Genomic DNA, 19698 nt, shown 5'->3' with positions numbered 1-19698 from the left:
CTCATTAATACCTGGAGATCTATGAACCCCTTAGTAAAACATTAAAAATAGTTACTCTCAGGGGCAGATTTATCAAAATGTGAGATTACCACAAAAAAACTCTCCCATTTTCTATTCATTTCATGGGTGTCCACAGAATGGTGCAAGAGGAGGCAATTGCCCCACCATGACTTCTTCAGTTAGTTCCAAAAAAAGTTTGTAAATTGACTCCCAACAACACAAAGCTTACCTGTAGCATTTCCAGGGGATTGGCTGAGCTAAGAACATGTAGGCAGTAGGGAGTGTTCATTGGCTGTTGCCATGTTGATGGGAGGGCTTAGGATGGAGGAAGTGTGTTCTTGATAATTATGTAAAAAGCAGGTTTGAATTAAAACTGTAGAGCAGAGTAGCATTAAATAGCAATAACTGTTGTAAATGTTTTAATAAATCAAAATTAACTTAGCTAGGATTGTATTAACCCTGTTATGCATAATTTTCATGAATAGGTTAATCTTTTTTTGTTTTTATTTTTGCATTTTAAATTTTAAACAACAGTTGTAAGAAAAGAAGAGAAGAGAGAAAAGAAAGTTTTGGAGCAGAGAGAGGAGGGGAAAGGAATCAACAGTAAATATGTCAACTTATCCTTGCACACATCCAGTGGAGTTTGATTTTTTGTCATGGAAAGACACCCAAGTACCCCTGCATCAAATTTCTGCGGGCAACCCCTAGCTTCTGGTTGGGCAGAGAGTTGTTAACCAGGTTGCGCCAGGTTGGTAACATTGGGCGGACTGTTGCTTTCCAATTTAAAAGAATTACTTTTTTTGCATAATAAAGAAGTTGAAGGTAGCACAGTCTGGTTTGGTTATTGATGTCCATATCTTCCTCTACTCCAAGCAGGCAAGTCAGAGGTGACATTATTCTTGATAATTCTAGAACATCAGAGATGTAACACACAATGTCCTCTTCACATTTTACACAAGTATCAGATGCCTGGGGGAATATTTTGGAAATGTAAAAATCGTGTATGGGGTGAGATATACTCAGTTTAGGAATTTTATTTGAATGTATCCATGGCCGGACTGGGATTAAAAAGCAGCCCGGACAAAAAAATCAAAGCAGCCCACATGGAAATACAATGATAGTCACGTGGATATATAGCATCTACTATCTGTGGATAAAAGGACTCAAGTGCCACAGATTGTAGATTCTACAATCTGCTGCAGTTCCGGGTTGGGGAGCGGAGGTACGATCCCCAGGGGCCCTAAGGCAGCAGGCACATAAATTCTACATGTCCTGTTGCAGCTCTCACTTCCTGCATCCCACTGCGCCACTGCCCCCCGCCTGATCAAGCAAGAAGACAGATGCCTTCTCTTTATGGGACCCCACCAGTCAGAGGTGACATTATTCTTGATAATTCTAGAACATCAGAGATGTAACACACAATGTCCTCTTCACATTTTACACAAGTATCAGATGCCTGGGGGAATATTTTGGAAATTTAAAAATCCTGTATGGGGTGAGATATACTGAGTTTAGGAATTTCATTTGAATGTATCCATGGCCGGACTGGGAGTAAAAAGCAGCCCGGACAAAAAAATCAAAGCAGCCCACATGGAAATACAATGATAGTCACGTGGATATATAGCATCTACTATCTGTGGATAAAAGGACTCAAGTGCCACAGATTGTAGATTCTACAATCTGCTGCAGTTCCGGGTTGGGGAGCGGAGGTACGATCCCCAGGGGCCCTAAGGCAGCAGGCACATAAATTCTACATGTCCTGTTGCAGCTCTCACTTCCTGCATCCCACTGCGCCACTGCCCCCCGCCTGATCAAGCAAGAAGACAGATGCCTTCTCTTTATGGGACCCCACCAGTCAGAGGTGACATTATTCTTGATAATTCTAGAACATCAGAGATGTAACACACAATGTCCTCTTCACATTTTACACAAGTATCAGATGCCTGGGGGAATATTTTGGAAATTTAAAAATCCTGTATGGGGTGAGATATACTGAGTTTAGGAATTTCATTTGAATGTATCCATGGCCGGACTGGGAGTAAAAAGCAGCCCGGACAAAAAAATCAAAGCAGCCCACATGGAAATACAATGATAGTCACGTGGATATATAGCATCTACTATCTGTGGATAAAAGGACTCAAGTGCCACAGATTGTAGATTCTACAATCTGCTGCAGTTCCGGGTTGGGGAGCGGAGGTACGATCCCCAGGGGCCCTAAGGCAGCAGGCACATAAATTCTACATGTCCTGTTGCAGCTCTCACTTCCTGCATCCCACTGCGACACTGCCCCCTGCCTAATCAAGCAAGAAGACAGATGCCTTCTCTTTATGGGACCCCACCAGCCCAAAAAAAAATAACTACAATGATAATAATAAGAATTCTTGCAATATCATGTTACGGCTCCACAAAAAAATAAGTTAAAAGCAGATAAAATATATCTGAAAAAAAAAGTTGGCACTGTGTAGCATCTCGTGTTTGGCAAAGACCTATGAAAGGGTAAATTGTCTGCAGTACAGTGCCCAAGACTACACGACTACTCTCTGGAGACAAAGGTCCAGGAAAACATTGATTGATTCCTGACCATCTGTCTCTACAGGTACCCACTCCCTGCATCTCCCAACATGTGCTAGGGCTCCAGTCAGGGTGAGCTTTCCTTCCATTTACTGCTCAGAGTGAGGGGATTTCCTCTGCATGGGAGGCAGCAGCATGGGTCCAAACACTCAGACTAGAGGTAACGCAGCAGAGTGTACATGGACATGGACCTTTACGACCCCATTTGTTTGGTGACTAGGCTACCGAATGACTGCCAGCCATGGAGCCTTGCAGAAATAGGGAATAACAGAGCAGCAAACACTTGAATGGGAGGATGAACCTTAAATGTTATGCATGCACCTTATGATCACTAATGGGTTTAAACACCTTTGCACCCCTTTGTTTCAGATTCCATATGCCCGAATATAGAAAGTAACAAGCAGACGAGGGATCAGAGCCTGTTACCATGTCGAAACCCTGCAAGACTGACTGCAGCAGCAGCTCCCACTGACAAAAGCTTGTTGTTGTTTGAATCCCCCATGCACAGGACAGACCTGGTGAGAAGCCTCTTCTTGCACCACAGCTACCACATAACGAACTACAACTCTCATTATGTCACTGCTTCAGGGAACCAGCAGGTGGAAGAGTTTGCCCAGGGTTATATTGCAACACTTCAAAGTTCTATAAAGAAGCACAATATGTATAAGAAACCCATGGGTGTCCCGGTGCGACTAGCAGTGAGCTACCTAGTGCCAAAGCACAGACTGCAGGAACTTTTCTCTCTCCTGCTGTAGAAGGGCCAGCCCAGGGACCATGCTAGTCAGCATGCCCACACACCTGCCATTCATCTCAGGCACAAAATGAGTTTGTATCAGGACACACAAGAGAACACAGACACACAGCACACAATGTCTGAGAGAGAAACTTACTCCATGCACTTGCACCTGAGATCTAATGCATCAGGGACGTCCTCTCCCCCCTAGTGTGGTAGCAGCTCGATATGTTGATCCGGCTGCGCTATTAAGCCAGTGCCTGTGCTTGTGCCTAGCCGGGAAGGAGAAGCATTATACAATGGAAGAGGTGTGGAGAGCAAAGAGAAAAAAATCCCCACTGCAAGGCTGCCTGTGCTTCCAGCACTTGCCATTAAATTAAATGAAATGATGGACTTCCTGCCCCTGCTTGCTCTCCGCAATGTAACCTGGAGACGGGAGATCACAAGCAGGAGCTGAAGTTTGAAGATACGATTGGAGAGGTGGGAGCCACTATCTCTCCTGGAGCGAGACTATTGGTGGGACAGTGACATAAGTGCTTGCAGTCATACAGTCTGTGGCTCATACTCTGATATGTATGTGCATGGAGTTCTCTATTATTTTATGTGCCTTCATTGCACGCAAATGTGCCTTAAACAGAAAAATTTGTGGCAGTCGGGGGCTTTAATTCAATTTTAACTGTAGCGAGAAAGTCGGCCCATTTTAACTATGAGATGAACGGCCCACCGGGTATTTGACCAAACACAAAGTTTGCCAGTCCGGGCCTGAATGTATTTGTCTCTGATAGATATAGTTAAGTCTGGTATCTGTTTTAGGGCTTACTCCCACAACTCCTCCGTTAAGTTTGGGATGTCCCTTTTCCTTTTCCCTAGTGCTTTAGCAAGTGGGTCTTGGGTGGTTTTCCCCAAAATAGTATAAGAGTGGCATAGGGGTTTAACAAGGCCTTCCCTTCACAAGTATTTCTCCAAGGCGGTATCCGCTACCTCTATTGGTCTGATAGGGAATTGTGTGCGGAAAGCATGTGAGAGCTGAAGATACCTAAAGAACATGCCTTGAGGTAACTGGTGGCTCTCTTTGAGGGCTTGAAACTGCTTTATGTCTCCATCAAGCACAATATAATTTTGGAACTTAATACCCTGCGAGGCCCATATAGCAATATCAGGGAGGGAGGAGAGATCTATTCCCCCCCATTCGAGTTGTGAGTTAATTTGAGTTTATTTGAGTTCATTCAAGGTTTCAAAAAGCTCGAAATGCTCTAAAACTCAACATTTGATAAATAACCTCCTTAAAATACTAAAATTGCATCTTCATATCAGATATTTGTCAGATTATGAGCAAGATTCAATTATTTCTCTTTAAATAAAATTGGTTGAGTGCTTTTCTCACTGAATAGAATCTGTTCCCTAGATACTCAAAAGTAAAGCATTGGAAATGATTAAAAAGGCTGACTATTTGTAAAGTATCTTTAATATTCATGTTTCACACAACATTCGGTTATACCCATAATTATCATATTTTGCACTGTAAGTCTTAATGGCCATAGCTGCCCACTATAATGAACCAGCCAGATGGTGCTAAGAGTTTGATCTCACCCAGAGTAACTTGCATTTTGTCTCTTGCAACCCCAAACCTTTAAACATGAATTGAGATGGAATGTTTTCCTCTTCTACATGGCAGTAGATTGGCCTGCCCTGCTTTATCATTATTTCTGACAGTACACTACAAACGCTTGTACCAAGACCCTTACGTCTTTCCTGGGGAACAGTGTGGAGCATACGCATTGCCCCATAGTGATCACTCAGCACCCATGACACAGGGATACCACTGTTCAACAAACAGCAGGAGGGCTGTGACTTTATGCAGAGATTAACATATGCCTGACTTGCAAAGCTTCCTCCAAATGTCCAGGAATCATCAACAAGTGATACATAAGCAGAGGAGAGACTGCAAAACTCCTGGTTCTTATGATGTCTATTGAAATGAAAAGAGATGACAATGTATTAATCTCTTAATTATGTCCTTGAACATAAAACATTTATACCAAAGTGCTGGTAACACCAAGGGGGGTTATTTATTAAAGTCCGAATGCAAAAAACGAAAAAAAAATTTTTAGTGTAATAAAAAAATGTTTCAAATTTATTATACCCTGAGGATGGAAAAGGTCAGAATCTGAAATCCTCCATCTTAGACATGCCAAGGTTGTATATAAGTCAATGGAAGAGGTCCCTATCTTATTTGGAAGTTTCTGTAGTCTGCGCTGGAATTAGCCAAAAATCAGACTATTTTGGGCTTTTCGGGCAAAAATCCGAAAAAAGCCCGAAAAAATAGTGATTGAGGAAAAAAATCTGAAAAAATTCATTTGGATTTTTGCTCGCTTTTGAGTTTTTCCCTGATTCGATAAAATCATACTTTTTAATAAAAAATAAGGTCAAATTGTGGATTCTAGTTTGCTTGGACGTTTTCAAATACAATTATCAAAAAAATTCGGATTAAAATTGTACTCTTTTAATAAAGTATGAGGTCAAATTGTGGATTATATTTTGCTCTGATTTTTTTTAAATAAAATTATCAGATAAATTCAGATTTTGATAAATCCCCCAAATATTGACATTCACGTGTTATATTTACTTCGTCTCTACTAATGTTTTGCATATAAATTGTATTAATTTGATATAGCTTGCAGCTACATTACCTCTGAGCATGCTTATGAGCTTCTTTTTGAGTTCCTTGATAATATGTCCTCAACAGTGATATATCAATGTCCACATTCCTTTGTTCTGCCTCATACTTGATTTTATTGATGAAGCATTCTTGCATTGCTATGAAAACAGAATGTAATCCAAATTATGCAGTGATTATAAATGTCAATAACGAAACAGAATCAGACAAAGGACAATTCATTTTCACTCATGGATATTTGTTTACTGTGCAGAAATGTAGACATTCTTGCAGGTCTACAGTTTAAAATATGTCTTTTGTCTATTTTTACCAATGAATAGAGCCACAATGACTAATGTACCCTAAGAGAAATACATTTTCAGTCCAAAATAAAAGGGGGGTATTTCTGCACACATAGGGGGAAGATTTATTACGGGTTGAATTGTAAATTCGAAATCGGATTCGAATTTTCAAGTTGGATTTTTGTTCAAAACTCACAAATTTGAGTTGGGAATAATCCAAGCTTGAACTCGAGATTTATCATACCTGGACCCTGGAAACAACTTGAATTCGACTATTCATCACCTAAAACCTGCCAATTTCAAGTAGAAGTCAATGGCAGAGGTCCAGTAACCCATTTGAAAATGCTAATAATAATGACATTCAAGTTGTTTTCGGAGAAAAAAATCGATTCCAGTTTAGTCGAATTTGATTTGAATTTGATTAGAGTTTTCAGGTCATAATATATTCATTTGAGTTTTAGACGTTCCAGTTTTTTCTTAAATAACCTCCCATTCGAGTTGTGAGTATATTCAAATTTATTAGACTAAAAAAAAAAAATGTTACAATTTTTGATCATGCCTGTTTTGTGGCCACAACCCCTAATTACCATGTTCATTTTACAAAATTTGGCATGTTTTAAAAGTTTGAACACATTTTTGTTTTTTATGTTATCACAATTATGCTAATGAAGGTCCCCAAGAAACCTGCTTATCCTAAATTGTTACAATTGTTTCGTTGTGTCTCTAAAAATGTTACAAATGTATTGAAGTGAACCTGCCACTTCTTCTGGGCTCTCTGCCAAAAGCCAATTAGGTTTTAGAAACATTGCATCTTTTTCTGGCTGTTCAGTGCAGGTGATCAAAGAGAAAGTCGGAACATTTAAGTAACAATCTGGGGGCTGCGGGTTGAGCTATCAAAATGGAGACTGTCCCATGACAGTTTGGAGGTATGTTAGTAATGAGCGAACAATTTTGCCATGCAGAGGTTTGCCAGGAATTTCTGCATTACACCTGTGGTGAATTTCTGAATATTCAGTTTGACTGATTTCATTGTAACATAGTAAGTAACATAAGTTAGGTTGAAAAAAGTCTATCAAGTTCAACCATTTAACTTTTTTAACCTGCCTAACTGCTAGTTGATCCAGAGGATGGCAAAAAATCCAATCTGAAGCCTCTGCAATTTGCCTTAGAGGGGGGGGAAAATTCCTTCCTGATTCCAAAATGGCAATTGGACTAGTCCCTGGATCAACCTGTCCTATGATCTATCTTCCATAACCCTGTATTTCCTCACTTGCTTAAAAGCCATTTAACCCCTTTTAAAGCTATCTAATGTATCTGCCTGTACAACTGATTCAGGGAGAGAATTCCACATCTTCACAGCTCTCACTGTAAAAAAAACCCTTCTGAAAATTTAGACAGAACCTCCTTTCTTTTAATTGAAATGGGTGACCTCATGTCAGCTGGAAAGACCTACTGGTAAATAAAGCATTAGAGAGATTATTATATGATCTCATTATACATTTATACATGTTATCATATCACCGCTTAAGCGCCTCTTCTCCAGCGTGAATACACCAATTGGCCATTCTTTCCTCATAGCTAAAATTTTTCATTCCTTTTACCAGCTTAAAAAAAATCTCTGTAGGGAAGCACAAAAATGGATTCTATGGTGTATATTAAAGTGCTTTCCCAGCTTAGTTGTCTTTCTCTGTACCCTCACTAATACAATAATGTCCTGTTTGAGCACTGGAAACCAAAACTGTATTGCATAGTCTAGATGGGGCCTTACCAGTGCTCTATACAGTGGAAGAATGATCCCTTCCTGCCGTGAATCAATGCCCCTTTTAATACAGCTCAAGACCTTATTTGCCCTTGATGCTGCTGACTGGCATTGCTTGCTACAGCCAAGTTTATTATCTACAAGGGCTCTAAAGTCCTTTTCCATAATGGATTTTCCTAGTGCAGTCCCATTAAGGGTATAAGTGGCTTGGATATTTTTACATCCCAGGTGCATGACTTTACATTTATCAACATTGGATCTCATTTGCCACTTAGTTGCCCAGATTGCCTGTAGGTAATGCATGCCTAGCAAGAATCACAAGACGTTGTAGTTTGTATTGCCCTTTAAATGTTTCCACTTCAGCCAAAATCATATAAACCCCAATTTCTACATACATTGCATTTCAAATGCCTGTTTCCAGTTGATATGTTCCAGAACAGTAGTTATTCTGTTTTCATCTCGAACAAAGAAACTGTATGAGTTGATGTAGGGATCCCAAACAGGCGGAGCTACCTGCAAAAATATACAGAAAGTAATGGAATGTATATATATATATATTTAAATATAAATATATATATATATATATATATATATATATATATATATATATATATATATTTCTCTCATACCCTGAAGTAAGCTGTGCCACTGGGACTGCTTTGCAAGCAGAGAAAAATACAGGAGACTGTGAGAGACTAATTCATTGGATTGATTTGCCCTAACAGTGGCTGCAGATCATTTCAAAATCACAGCATTCCTTGTTAAAAGGGCTGCCAATTGTTTATTACTCTATCAGGGGAATGTAATAATAGTCGCAAAGAGCAAGACAATTCGCACCAATAAGATTAAAAATCCACATCTCGCAATGTAATATTGTTCGTTAAACTGTTATTGCATTGCGAATTTTAATTGCGCATTGCGAATTTTAATTGCGCACTCATAAGAAGTGCTTGAAGGTGTTGTAATCTTTTGGAGCAAACATAACGACTTTTTCAGTAAGAAGTTTTTTTTGCGCGCAAACTAAAAAATTCGCAAACGGTCTTTCACTGTCGGAAGTGGTCGCTAAACAGTTTCCGGGCTCGCAAAAGCTATATTAAATTCGCACAAAGCAAAATTTGTTCGCGCAAAGGCATAACTTTTCGCATTGCGAATAGTTTTTCCGTTATCGATTTTTATTACATTCCCCCGTTTGATTTGAAGCTAAAGACACACAGGGCGATTAGCTGCCGCAAGTTTTAAAGATCCCGATTGCTGCAACTAATCGCCAAAGTAGCCACGACTAGCCATAAAAGCTATCTAATAGGAATGTATGATTTGCCATCACTAGCTCTGTATCATGGGTCAGCAACCTTTACTATCAAAAGAGCCATTTTGCCCCCTCTTCCACTAAAGAAAAATAGTCTGGAGCCGCAAAACATAAACAACAGAATAGAACAACTGAATACAACAAACAGAAGTGCCGTTTGTATGTGTAGGCCTACTTTGAAATAAATTAAACACTGAATGGTGCCTGTGAACTCCGTGGACTGGACCTGCGCAGAGGGGTGAGTAACAAGTTAGGGGCATTTGCCCGGCGGGACAGGTAGGCCAGGGGGGAAGGGGGAGGGGGGGCAACACAGGGGAGGGGGAGGGTTTTTGCGCCCAGGGAATTTCCTTCAACTTTAAATGCTAGTGTTCTCATCTGTTTAATGTAAATTCTGTTTCTGAAGTTCAATGCTGATCTTCCCTCTATTGTCTTGAGTCTGTGATTGTGGTAAGGACCATGAGGAATCATCTTGCTGCGGCTCGATCTTGCCTGTCACTCCTGGGACTTCTATACAGCCCTGCGAGCCAACCTGAGCTGCAAGACCGAGCCGCAGCAAGCAGGATGAAGAGCCGCATGAGGCTCCGGAGCCTCAGGTTGGATACCCCTGCTCTATATGGTGATTAGTCGCCACAATCAGTTTTTTTCTAAAAATGTGGCAACTAATTGCCCCATGTGTCATTGACCTTAGACAAATTAATTTATTATGCTGTATGTGACTGGAAGATTGGGCTTGTGAAAAAACTAATTAAACTAATGTTTACATTTTGATTATATTTTATCACTTTTTTTAACAAAAAATATTTACAGAAAAGCTTGATCACATCAAGCAGTGGAAAAAACGTGCCTGCAAATGAAAATCACAGCGTTCCGTTTTTAATCAGAGTCTGTAAATATATGACTTTTAAAAGTGATAAAAATGTCCTAGAGGAAAAAAATTGTAGGATGCTGCAAGAGAAATGTGTTCTGAGCCCCACCTGCACAATCCCCCATAAGCGTCAAAAACCCCCATGATGTTAAAGTGCCTGACTTACAATAATTAAGAAATAGTTACCAGAGGGCGTCATCACAGCTCCATAATTTGGCCAAGAATCTACAAGCACCTCCAAATTGAACGGATTGCCTTTAAGAATTGAGAAGAGGCTTCCATAGATCTGTCAGGAGATATATATTTCAGACACCTCCACATACTTTTATCAAAACATGCTGTCACTCGTTTACTAACAAAAGGGACATTTTCTCCAGTAAAGTATTCAATAGCAACCAGTTAACAATTAGCATTAAATAATAAAGTAAATTTCTGTATGGCTAATGTAATTAATGTACTGGGCTGTTTTTTTCTTATGCGTCCCACTGTACATGTATCCAGTGACTCTAAAAAGTTGTGTCCTTACAATATCTTTTAAAAGGTAAGTGGGTTTATGTGTGGTGAACCTCAGATACCTGTTGCATACATAACACACTATATATTATCTGAATTCATCAGTTATCAATAAAAAGTATTCAAAAATTAATACAACCTATTAAATGATATGAAGAGAAACAACTGAAGCATATGGTAATGGTAATCTTGTGGGAATTGAAAAAGGAGGTAAAGGTAAGAAACCAGTTAATGAAGGCTTAATTTTTAATTGGTCCAGTTCATCTAAATATACTGTTAGTTTAACATCAGTGGTAAAAAACTTTTGGAACAGATAATAAGAGATGGGACTTGAAATGCCATTCCAATTTCCTGCATTCTAGGGTGCCAGGACCTGCACCCACAGGTGGTAGGAGCTAGGCAGTAGTGATGTGCGGGTCTGGTTATTCATAACCCACACTCGACCTACACCAATCGCACCAACCTCCTCTCCTCTATTTATAGGCCCACGTCAACCCAACCCGTCAATGATGTCACAAATGGGGTGGGGCAGGGCGAGTGAAAAAATAAAAATAGAAAAAATAAAAATAGAAAAGATAAAAATAGAAAAGATAAAAATAGAAGCAGGAAGTGCTGAGGTTAGCCCAAACCCGCTTGACCTGTGAGTAAACCTGCACTTCGGCAAAAATAACATAAATATTAGTTACAAATTAAATGAAACTGTGTGGAGACCCTCATTATTTGAGAAGGATTTTTTGGTTTTTGTGGATAACAGGCTTTGCAGATCTAGACAGTGTCCGTGGTCCAGTTGGCCCAGTCCGACCCCGGACTTGAGGAACAAAATTTTCACTTGAAGCAACGTTAATGTTCTTTACTGTGATGGCTTTGAGGCTGTGAAATGGCCTGATAGGGAATGTTGTATTAGAGGGTGCCCTTGGATTGGCTTGGATGACTCCTTGGGCAAGCATAATATCCAGGGCTATGATAGTTTCAAGGGCTTTAGTTATAACTCAACTTAATCGGGTCGCTATAATCTGGTTAAAGGCACCTACACTCCTCTGAAACTGCCCTAACCCAACTAACTAATAACTATTTAACAGCAAACGCCAACAACCACTTCTTACTACTAATACTTCTTGATCTAGATTAATTTGACACTGTGGATCATCCACTCCTCCTCCAATCGCTCCATTCGCTTGGCCTTCGTGACACAGCCCTGACCTAGTTCTCTTCTTACCACACTAATCATTCTTTCAGTGTTTCCTACAATAGAGTATCAACTTCTCCCCTACCTCTTTCTGTTGGGGTTCTTCAAGGCTTTGTCCTGGGCCCCTTATTATTTTTTTCACTATACTTCCTCCCTTGGCAAACTAATAAACTCATATGGTTTCCAATACCAACTCTATGCTGACAATACTCAGATCTTTCTCTCCTGATCTCAACTCAGAGCTCTTAACTCGGTCTCCTCCTGCCTGTTCACTTTCTCTACTTGATGTCACAACACTACCTTAAATGAAGCCTCTCTAATGCGGGAAGCCTCTCTAATGCGGAAATGGTTCTCTTTCCCCCAACTAGCACCCGTAACATTCCAGAAATATCATAGTCAACAATTCCAAATTCACTCCGTCTGCCCAGGTCTTGGGGTTATCCTAGATTCTGCCCTCTCCTGCAATCCTCATATCCAGTCACTTATTAAATCATGTCACTTTCACCAAAAAACATATTCGAAATACGATCATTTATCACCCAAGATGCCGCCAAAATTCTTATTCACTCCTTCATCAAGTCTAGACCACTGTAACTCTCTATTCATTGGCCTTCCCCGTCAGAGGCTTTCACCGCTCCAGTCCATAATGAACACTGTTTCCAGGCTTATACACATACTCTGCCATGCCACTCTGCCAAGCTCTGCACTGGCCTCCACTACCTTTCATAATAAAATTAAAACAAATGACACTGACATTCAAATCACTTCATAACTCTGCCCTGCCCAACATCTCTGAACTCATCTAATCTTCAGTAGCATGCTTATATTATATCAATTTAGATAAATTGTATTAAATCATGGTTAAAAAACAGATTATTCCCTCTTGTGATTGGAAAATTGTATAGGTACTGTTAACTGTTTCTATGCCAAAGTTGGTTCGAATGACCGTATGCAAGGAATATACATCCATAGTTGCTATCTTAGTTTGTTCAGGAAATCAAAACAAGTCCTTAAAATACAATGTCATAAACAATTGGCATATTTGTGTATTTTGGACAAAATAGGAGAAAAAAAGATTTTTACCACTATTCTTTTGCGTTAAGGAGGAACACAAAGACATTTGTCACATGCAAAGTACAGTAAGAAAAATTATGAGGAATAACTTTTTTATTCATAGTTTATTGTCACAACACTGCAGAAGCCACTTATCATTGTAAAGCCCATAGCAGTCCTGTGTGTGAGTGTGTGTGTGTATGGGGGGGGGGGGGTATGCATAGGGATTTAACACTTGGAACTTAAAAAATACATGCAAAAGTGTTTAGTTAATTTAATGCTAGGAACCAAATTGCAGTTTACATTCTTGAGAAGCCTAACACTTGCAGAAAGAGTTTCTGTAGTATACTGCTGTATACCCCACACTAAAAGTTACATTTAGGGTGCACTCCTTTTTTTGTAGCAAGAAAAGAAAGCTAACTTGTATGTATGTATATTTTTATATGTATAGCGCTCCTTGAGGGCAAAGCACTGTACAGCAAACTTTAGTATAATATGACATTAAGCATAATACTTTCGCCAAAATTCAAAAATTTTCACTATGTAATCTATCGATGGTACCAGATCGATGGTAGCAAAGGTGTCAGCATGAGATGTTGCTGCAGAGCCCAGCACAATGCCATGACAGTGCTGAGAAAAAATACTTTATTGCCAGGGTATCAATATATACAGAGAAGATAAGAGGGATAACCTTAAAATACACTGGCAGAATAAATACACCTTTGATCTGGAAGATTGATTTTTTTTTATAAGGTAATGCTGATTGAAGGGTAAAGTTTCTTTTGAAATTTGTTAAGTACTTTGTGTAACTCCAATAGGAATGAAAGGAGCTGTTCACCTTTGAGTTAAAGTGATTCTGTCATGATTTTTATGATGATTTTATTTCTAAATGACACTGTACAAACTGCAAATAATTCACTCTACAATCTAAAATATCATTCCTGAACCAGCAAGTGTATTTTGTAATATTGATGTTTAGGCAGTCATTTGAGGTCATTTTGCATGGTCATGTGCTTTCAGAAAGAGCCAGCACTTTAGGATGGAACTGCTTTCTGGTAGGCTGTTGTTTCTCCGACTCAATGTAACTGGATGTCTCTCAGTGGAACCTGGATTTTACTATTGAGTGTTGTTCTTAGATCTACCAGGCAGCTGTTATCTTGTATTAGGGAGCCCCATGTCAGATTTCAAAATTAAATAGTAAAACATCTGTTTGCTCTTTTGAGAAATGGATTTCAGTGTAGAATTCTGCTGGAGCAGCACTATTAACTGTTTTGAAAAAATAATTTTTTTCCCGTGACAGTATCCCTTTTAAGTATCCCTTCTAGTATGATGTAGAAAGAGGCTGAGACAATTTGCAATTGGTTTTCATTTTCTATTATTTGTGTTTTTGAGTTATTTAGCTTTTTATTCAGCAGCTCTTCAGTTTGCAATGTCAGCAATTTGGTAAGTAGTGTCCAAATTACCCTAGCAACCATGCACTGATTTAAATAAAAGATAGAAATAGGAGAGGGCAAAAAAGTAGCAATAACAATACAGTTGTAGCCTTACAGAGCATTTGTTTTTTTTAGATGGGGTCAGTGACGCCCATTTGAAAGCTGTAAAAAAAAATCAAAAGAAGGAATATAATTCAAAACTATTTAAAAAAATAAATAAATAATGAAGACCAATTGAAAAGTTTCTTAGAACTGACAATTCTATAACATACTAAATGTCAAATTAAAGATGAACCACCCCTTTAAAGAGTACACCTCCCTACAAGCTTTTTTGTCCTTTTTAGATGGTTCACAAAATGTAATATTTGGTTGGACATCAACATAAATATAAATGAGGACCAGGAATTCTTGTGAACAGCTTATTTTCTTGACCTTGGCTAGATTACAGACTACTTCAGTTTTGGAGTTTAGAATTCTTTGAAGACAAATCCCAGGAAGACTCAATGTGTAGAGGCACTGAGCTCCTACTGAAGTTAAAACAAAAGACTACCTATATGACACTTTCTGTTACACATACCGATGCAATTGTACACTTCATTCATAACCTTGATCATGATCAATACTCAGAATATGCATAACTAGTAACTTCACTCTTAGAGGATAAGGAATAACTCCACCAATCCAAGTCTTTGTAGACAGAAGTATGGTGCAGAAAAATGCTATATGCAATAAGGCTTGCAGACAAAAAAATTGAAAAAAAAAGGACTGCACACAATGCTGAAGTTGTGCAGCATTGTGTGTGGTTTGTTTTTTAAACTTTTGTCTCTGCAAGTTTGTACACGAGGAGCATTGGACTGGTAGTGCACTGGCAGTTATTTTACTTTTTTCTAAAGAGTGTATGCACCACTCAGACTTGTTTGCTACATGTCAATAAAGCTTGGGGAAAAATTTATTTTAATCATTGATTTAATTGTTTATTTTATGTAATAAAAGAAAGTTCTTTCTTATCTTGTTATCGCCTATCTTCCAAGTCATAAATACAGAATTGCAATGTTCAACTTGCTCAACCTTTCTCTGCCAGTACAGTAATCTGTTTGTATTCAGCAGTCCATTAAAGGGGTGGTTCACCTTCAAACAACTATTTGTTTTCAGATAGATCACCAGAAATAATGACTTTTTCCAATGACTTTCTATTACCTATGAGTCACCGTTTTTCTAGTATTGAAGTGTCAAGTGTCTTTTTTCACCATCTGAAGCAGCCCCAGGGGGGTCGCCGACCCTGTAAACTGTTCTAAATGGGTACATTTAGTTGATACATTTCTTATTTTTGTCCCTGCTGAGAAGAATCTTTGGGTTTTATTACAGGCAGCTGTTAGAATTGATACAATAGTTACTAAAACTCCAGAGATGCTGCTGAGAAATGTATTAACTAAATGTTGCAAAATTGTAACAATTTAGAGTCTGCGCCTCAATTACTGAGCTGCCAGACTGAAACACCACAGACAGGGACATTCAACTTTAAACTTAGATTTTGGAAAAACAGTAAAAAATAAATAATGGAAAGTAATTGGAAAAAGTCTTTATTTCAGGGGAACAATCTAAAAACAACTGAATTGAAAAAAGTGTTTGGAAGGTGAACAACCCCTTTAACTTACATTTTCTCTTTATAGTAAACATTAGAGTTTATTATGCATGAAAGCCAGGCAGAATAGGAAGTCGAAACAGCCATAGTAAATAAGTTAATTTGCAATGTTGCTAAGAATGGATGATGTTTAGTAAGAATTGTGATATTTCTGCCATGAGACAAGATAATAACCAGCCCTCATTTAGCAGTAACAAAATTACTTTCTTTATATTTTTCTAAAATTTCTATATTTCTTTTTATTGCTCTCCTACTATATTGCTTTATTCTTTATTTCTAACTTGCATTTATCTGATACACTGTGTTTTCTTACCTTCAGAGCATCTGGAAGACGACCACCTAAATCTTGTTTGAGAAGCTCCAGCTTCTCAGGAGACTGTAAAGTTATCATGAAAAAGCAAAGTGCAAACCATTCAACGATCAATGTTCTTGAGTGAACGTAAGTTTCACAATGAACTTCTAGATCAGGAAAGTATCGTTTATTGTCACCAAGTGTTAATAATTACATAAATTCATGATGAAGTAAGTAGGAAGTTGAACAGTGGAGTTGCAGTCGATGTGATTTATTTGGATTTTAAAGTATTCGATACAGCTGTGAATAAACATCTGCTTTCTGAACTAAGGTCTTTTGGTTTTAGTAATGTTGTACATGAATAGGAAACTGGCTAAAGGATTTTGTACAGAGGGTGGTTGTCATTGTTAGTTGGGGTCCTGCAGGATTCTGTATTGGATCATGTGGTAGGTTCACACAGTGCAAAAGTCTCTTTAAAGAAAAGGGGCTTTTATTTTATTAACCTGCAATATATGAAAAACAAAGCCAATTTTCTATCAGTAAACAGTTCAAAAACAAAAGTTAGCTTTCTTCAGCAATACTAGTTCAGCAATATTATGATGGCAGCAATATTACAGACCTTTGGACAGGCAACTGTGTGTGTATAGATATATAGGGGGAAATCATTAAAGGGATCCTGTCATCGGAAAACATATTTTTTTTCAAAACGCATCAGTTAATAGTGTTACTAATGCAGAATTCTGCACTGAAATCCATTTCTCAAAAGAGCAAACAGATTTTTTTTATATTCAATTTTGAAATCTGACATGGGGCTAGACATTTTGTCAATTTCCCAGCTGCCCCCAGTCATGTGACTTGTGCCTGCACTTTAGGAGAAAAATGCTTTCTGGCAGGCTGCTGTTTTTCCTTCTCAATGTAACTGAATGTGTCTCAATGGGACATTGGTTTTTACTATTGAGTGCTGTTCTTAGATCTACCAGGCAGCTGTTATCTTGTGTTAGGGAGCTGCTATCTGGTTACCTTCCCATTGCTCTTTTATTTGGCTGCTGGGGGGAAAAGGGAGGGGGTGATATCACTTTAATTTCCAGTACAGCAGTAAAGAGTGATTGAAGTTTATCAGAGAACTTGAGGCAGCTGGGAAATTGACAATATGTCTAGCCCCATGTCAGATTTCAAAATTGAATAGAAAAAAATCTGTTTGCTCTTTTGAGAAATGGATTTCAGTGCAGTATTCTGCTGGAGCAACACTATTAACTAATTCATTCTGAGAATTTTTTTTTTACCATGACAGTATCCCTTTAAAGGGCGAATTTTTGCCTCGGACGGCACTCCGTTCCACTCCGTCAGACGTTAACTCGCATTACATACACTAATTCATAAATATGCAAATACGTCTCGCAAGAGAAACGCTGGTGAAGCTTAAGTCAATTTGAATAGGGTGGGTACATATAGGTCATATATATGTCTTTATTAGTGATGTTGGTGAAAATGCTTGAAGTGGCTATTTATTATTAAAAATGTTAGAGGAAGCAAAATAAAGACAAAAGAGATGCTCTAATGCCCTAGACATGGGCCACCCTAAAACAAATGTGACATGACCCTCAAATGGTTAAAAAAAACAGTTACAACTTTTAAACACAATCCCACTTTAAAATATGAAAAAAAATATGTATTTTTTTATGATTTTTCTACATACAGGATATGATGTCACTGACATAAGATTGAGGAGGATGTAGCTTCATCTTATCAGTTTGCCAGGTATAACCTGGCAAAAGGTGTAATGTAATGGAAAATTCGCACTTTAGTGAATTTGTGGAATAACGTTTGTTCGCCTGAATGAAAATTCGCCTGATGAAAGGGCGCAAAACTTTGTTAGCGATAAACTCTTTAACTAGAGAATTCTCCTCTATGCCTGTTAGTGAATTGGCGATGTCCCTGTGGATTGTATTTCTGATGATTTTCACTAGCTACGGCCACTTCACCCAATGGTAAATTTGCCCCATAGACTTTAGGTTTAGTCTCTCTCTCTGATACTTCTGTTAAACTGACCAGCTAGGGTATTAAAACCTCTTGATTAGCCAGCTGAGACTAATTAGACTCAGCTCATCAGTCTGTAGTTGCTCACTCTACTGCCAGGAGGCCCTGACTTCCACAGCTGAAGCACGACTTGGCAAACTTTGTCTGAACAAAAAAAAACATTTTGATTTGTCTTCCAATACCTTTGTTGTACCACCTCATCTGCCCTGGGTTAATGTTCTTCATGGAGAGTAACCACATAAGGCACATAGTCAGTCAACAATACAAATTGTATCGCTTAGTGAATCAATGACCCACTTTGAAGCTAAACACTGTTTTTCAATAACTTAATAGTTATTTTCTCTGTCTGAGAGCTGGCACTTTGTCTGCTACAGATCTCACCTACCTCATATACCAAGTATTTTGTTTCAGTTTTACCCAATGTACAGTTCTTGGGATTTCCTGTCAAGCCTGCTTCTCTTAAAGAGTGCAAGACAGCCCTTAACTGGTTCAGATGACCTTGCCATGTTTTACTGTAAACTACAACATCAAGATAGGCAGCAGCAACCTTGCATGAGGGGGCAACACCTTATCCATGAGCCTTTTAAAAGATAGCTACAGGTTGGTGACATTTGGTGGGCCAAATGGAATAATGGTAATTTGTGAGTTGCAAAGAATCAGCCAATAGCCTTTTGTTAAGTCTATACTGCCTCACCTTAGTAATCCAATAGTTCATCTATTTGGGGCATTGTGTAGGCTATGGTGACTGAGTAGATGGGGTTTGAGTGTGCAGGACACCATGCACACTGATGACCTCATGCATTTCTGGGTGTCTAGACTCGACCAGTGGCTAGAACTGGTGCAGTATGCTCTGGAGGTGCTGGCTTGCCCCCTTTTTCTGGTGGGGATCTGTTGTTACTCAAGTTGGGTCCTACTTTATACTAACCAGTTTCTAGAAAATGTAGAGACACCTGCATTCATACCAATAACAACTCTTAAAGAATCAAATCAAAGCTGTTGTCGTCACAGGCCTAGTGGTAATGCTAATAAAGTTGTCTCTAAGCACTCTCTAGACACCTGCAGTTATATTGGCAATCTCTTCAACATGTGCTTAAATTTAAAATCACATCTCTAAGGCTGTTGCTTTTGTCTCTAGCCTATTAAAAGATGAGGCTACTATACAAATCCTGCTGCCTCTGAGTGCTCTTTCTAGAGATGTCTGCAATCACACAAATTAAGTCTCTTAAATGAGTGCTCAGCTGCCTCTTACATGCTGCTGTCTCGGGCCCGCTAAGAGATTTATAGTCAAGTCCTGCTGTCTCTAACTGCTTTCTCTAGACTACCTCTTACATGATGTTCTTACATGCTTTT

At 38.7% G+C, this 19698-nt stretch overlaps 1 protein-coding gene across 1 annotated transcript; it reads right to left on the bottom strand.

Moving 5' to 3' along the window:
• Positions 1-4753: 4753 nt before the first annotated feature.
• Positions 4754-16453, bottom strand: LOC108695810 (glycine N-acyltransferase-like). The gene is made up of 5 exons (XM_041570023.1): positions 16333-16453; positions 10359-10478; positions 8417-8534; positions 5995-6121; positions 4754-5273 (listed from the first exon to the last, which is right to left on the bottom strand). Exons 1-5 carry the CDS (start codon positions 16408-16410, stop codon positions 4877-4879), a joined length of 840 nt encoding a protein of 279 aa, XP_041425957.1. The 5' UTR covers positions 16411-16453; the 3' UTR covers positions 4754-4876.
• Between the last annotated feature and the right edge of the window lie 3245 nt (positions 16454-19698).

The sequence above is a fragment of the Xenopus laevis genome, chromosome 7L (genome assembly GCF_017654675.1).
Source record: "Xenopus laevis strain J_2021 chromosome 7L, Xenopus_laevis_v10.1, whole genome shotgun sequence".
Lineage (NCBI taxonomy): Eukaryota > Metazoa > Chordata > Amphibia > Anura > Pipidae > Xenopus > Xenopus laevis.
This window is presented reverse-complemented; position numbering and strand designations above follow the sequence as displayed.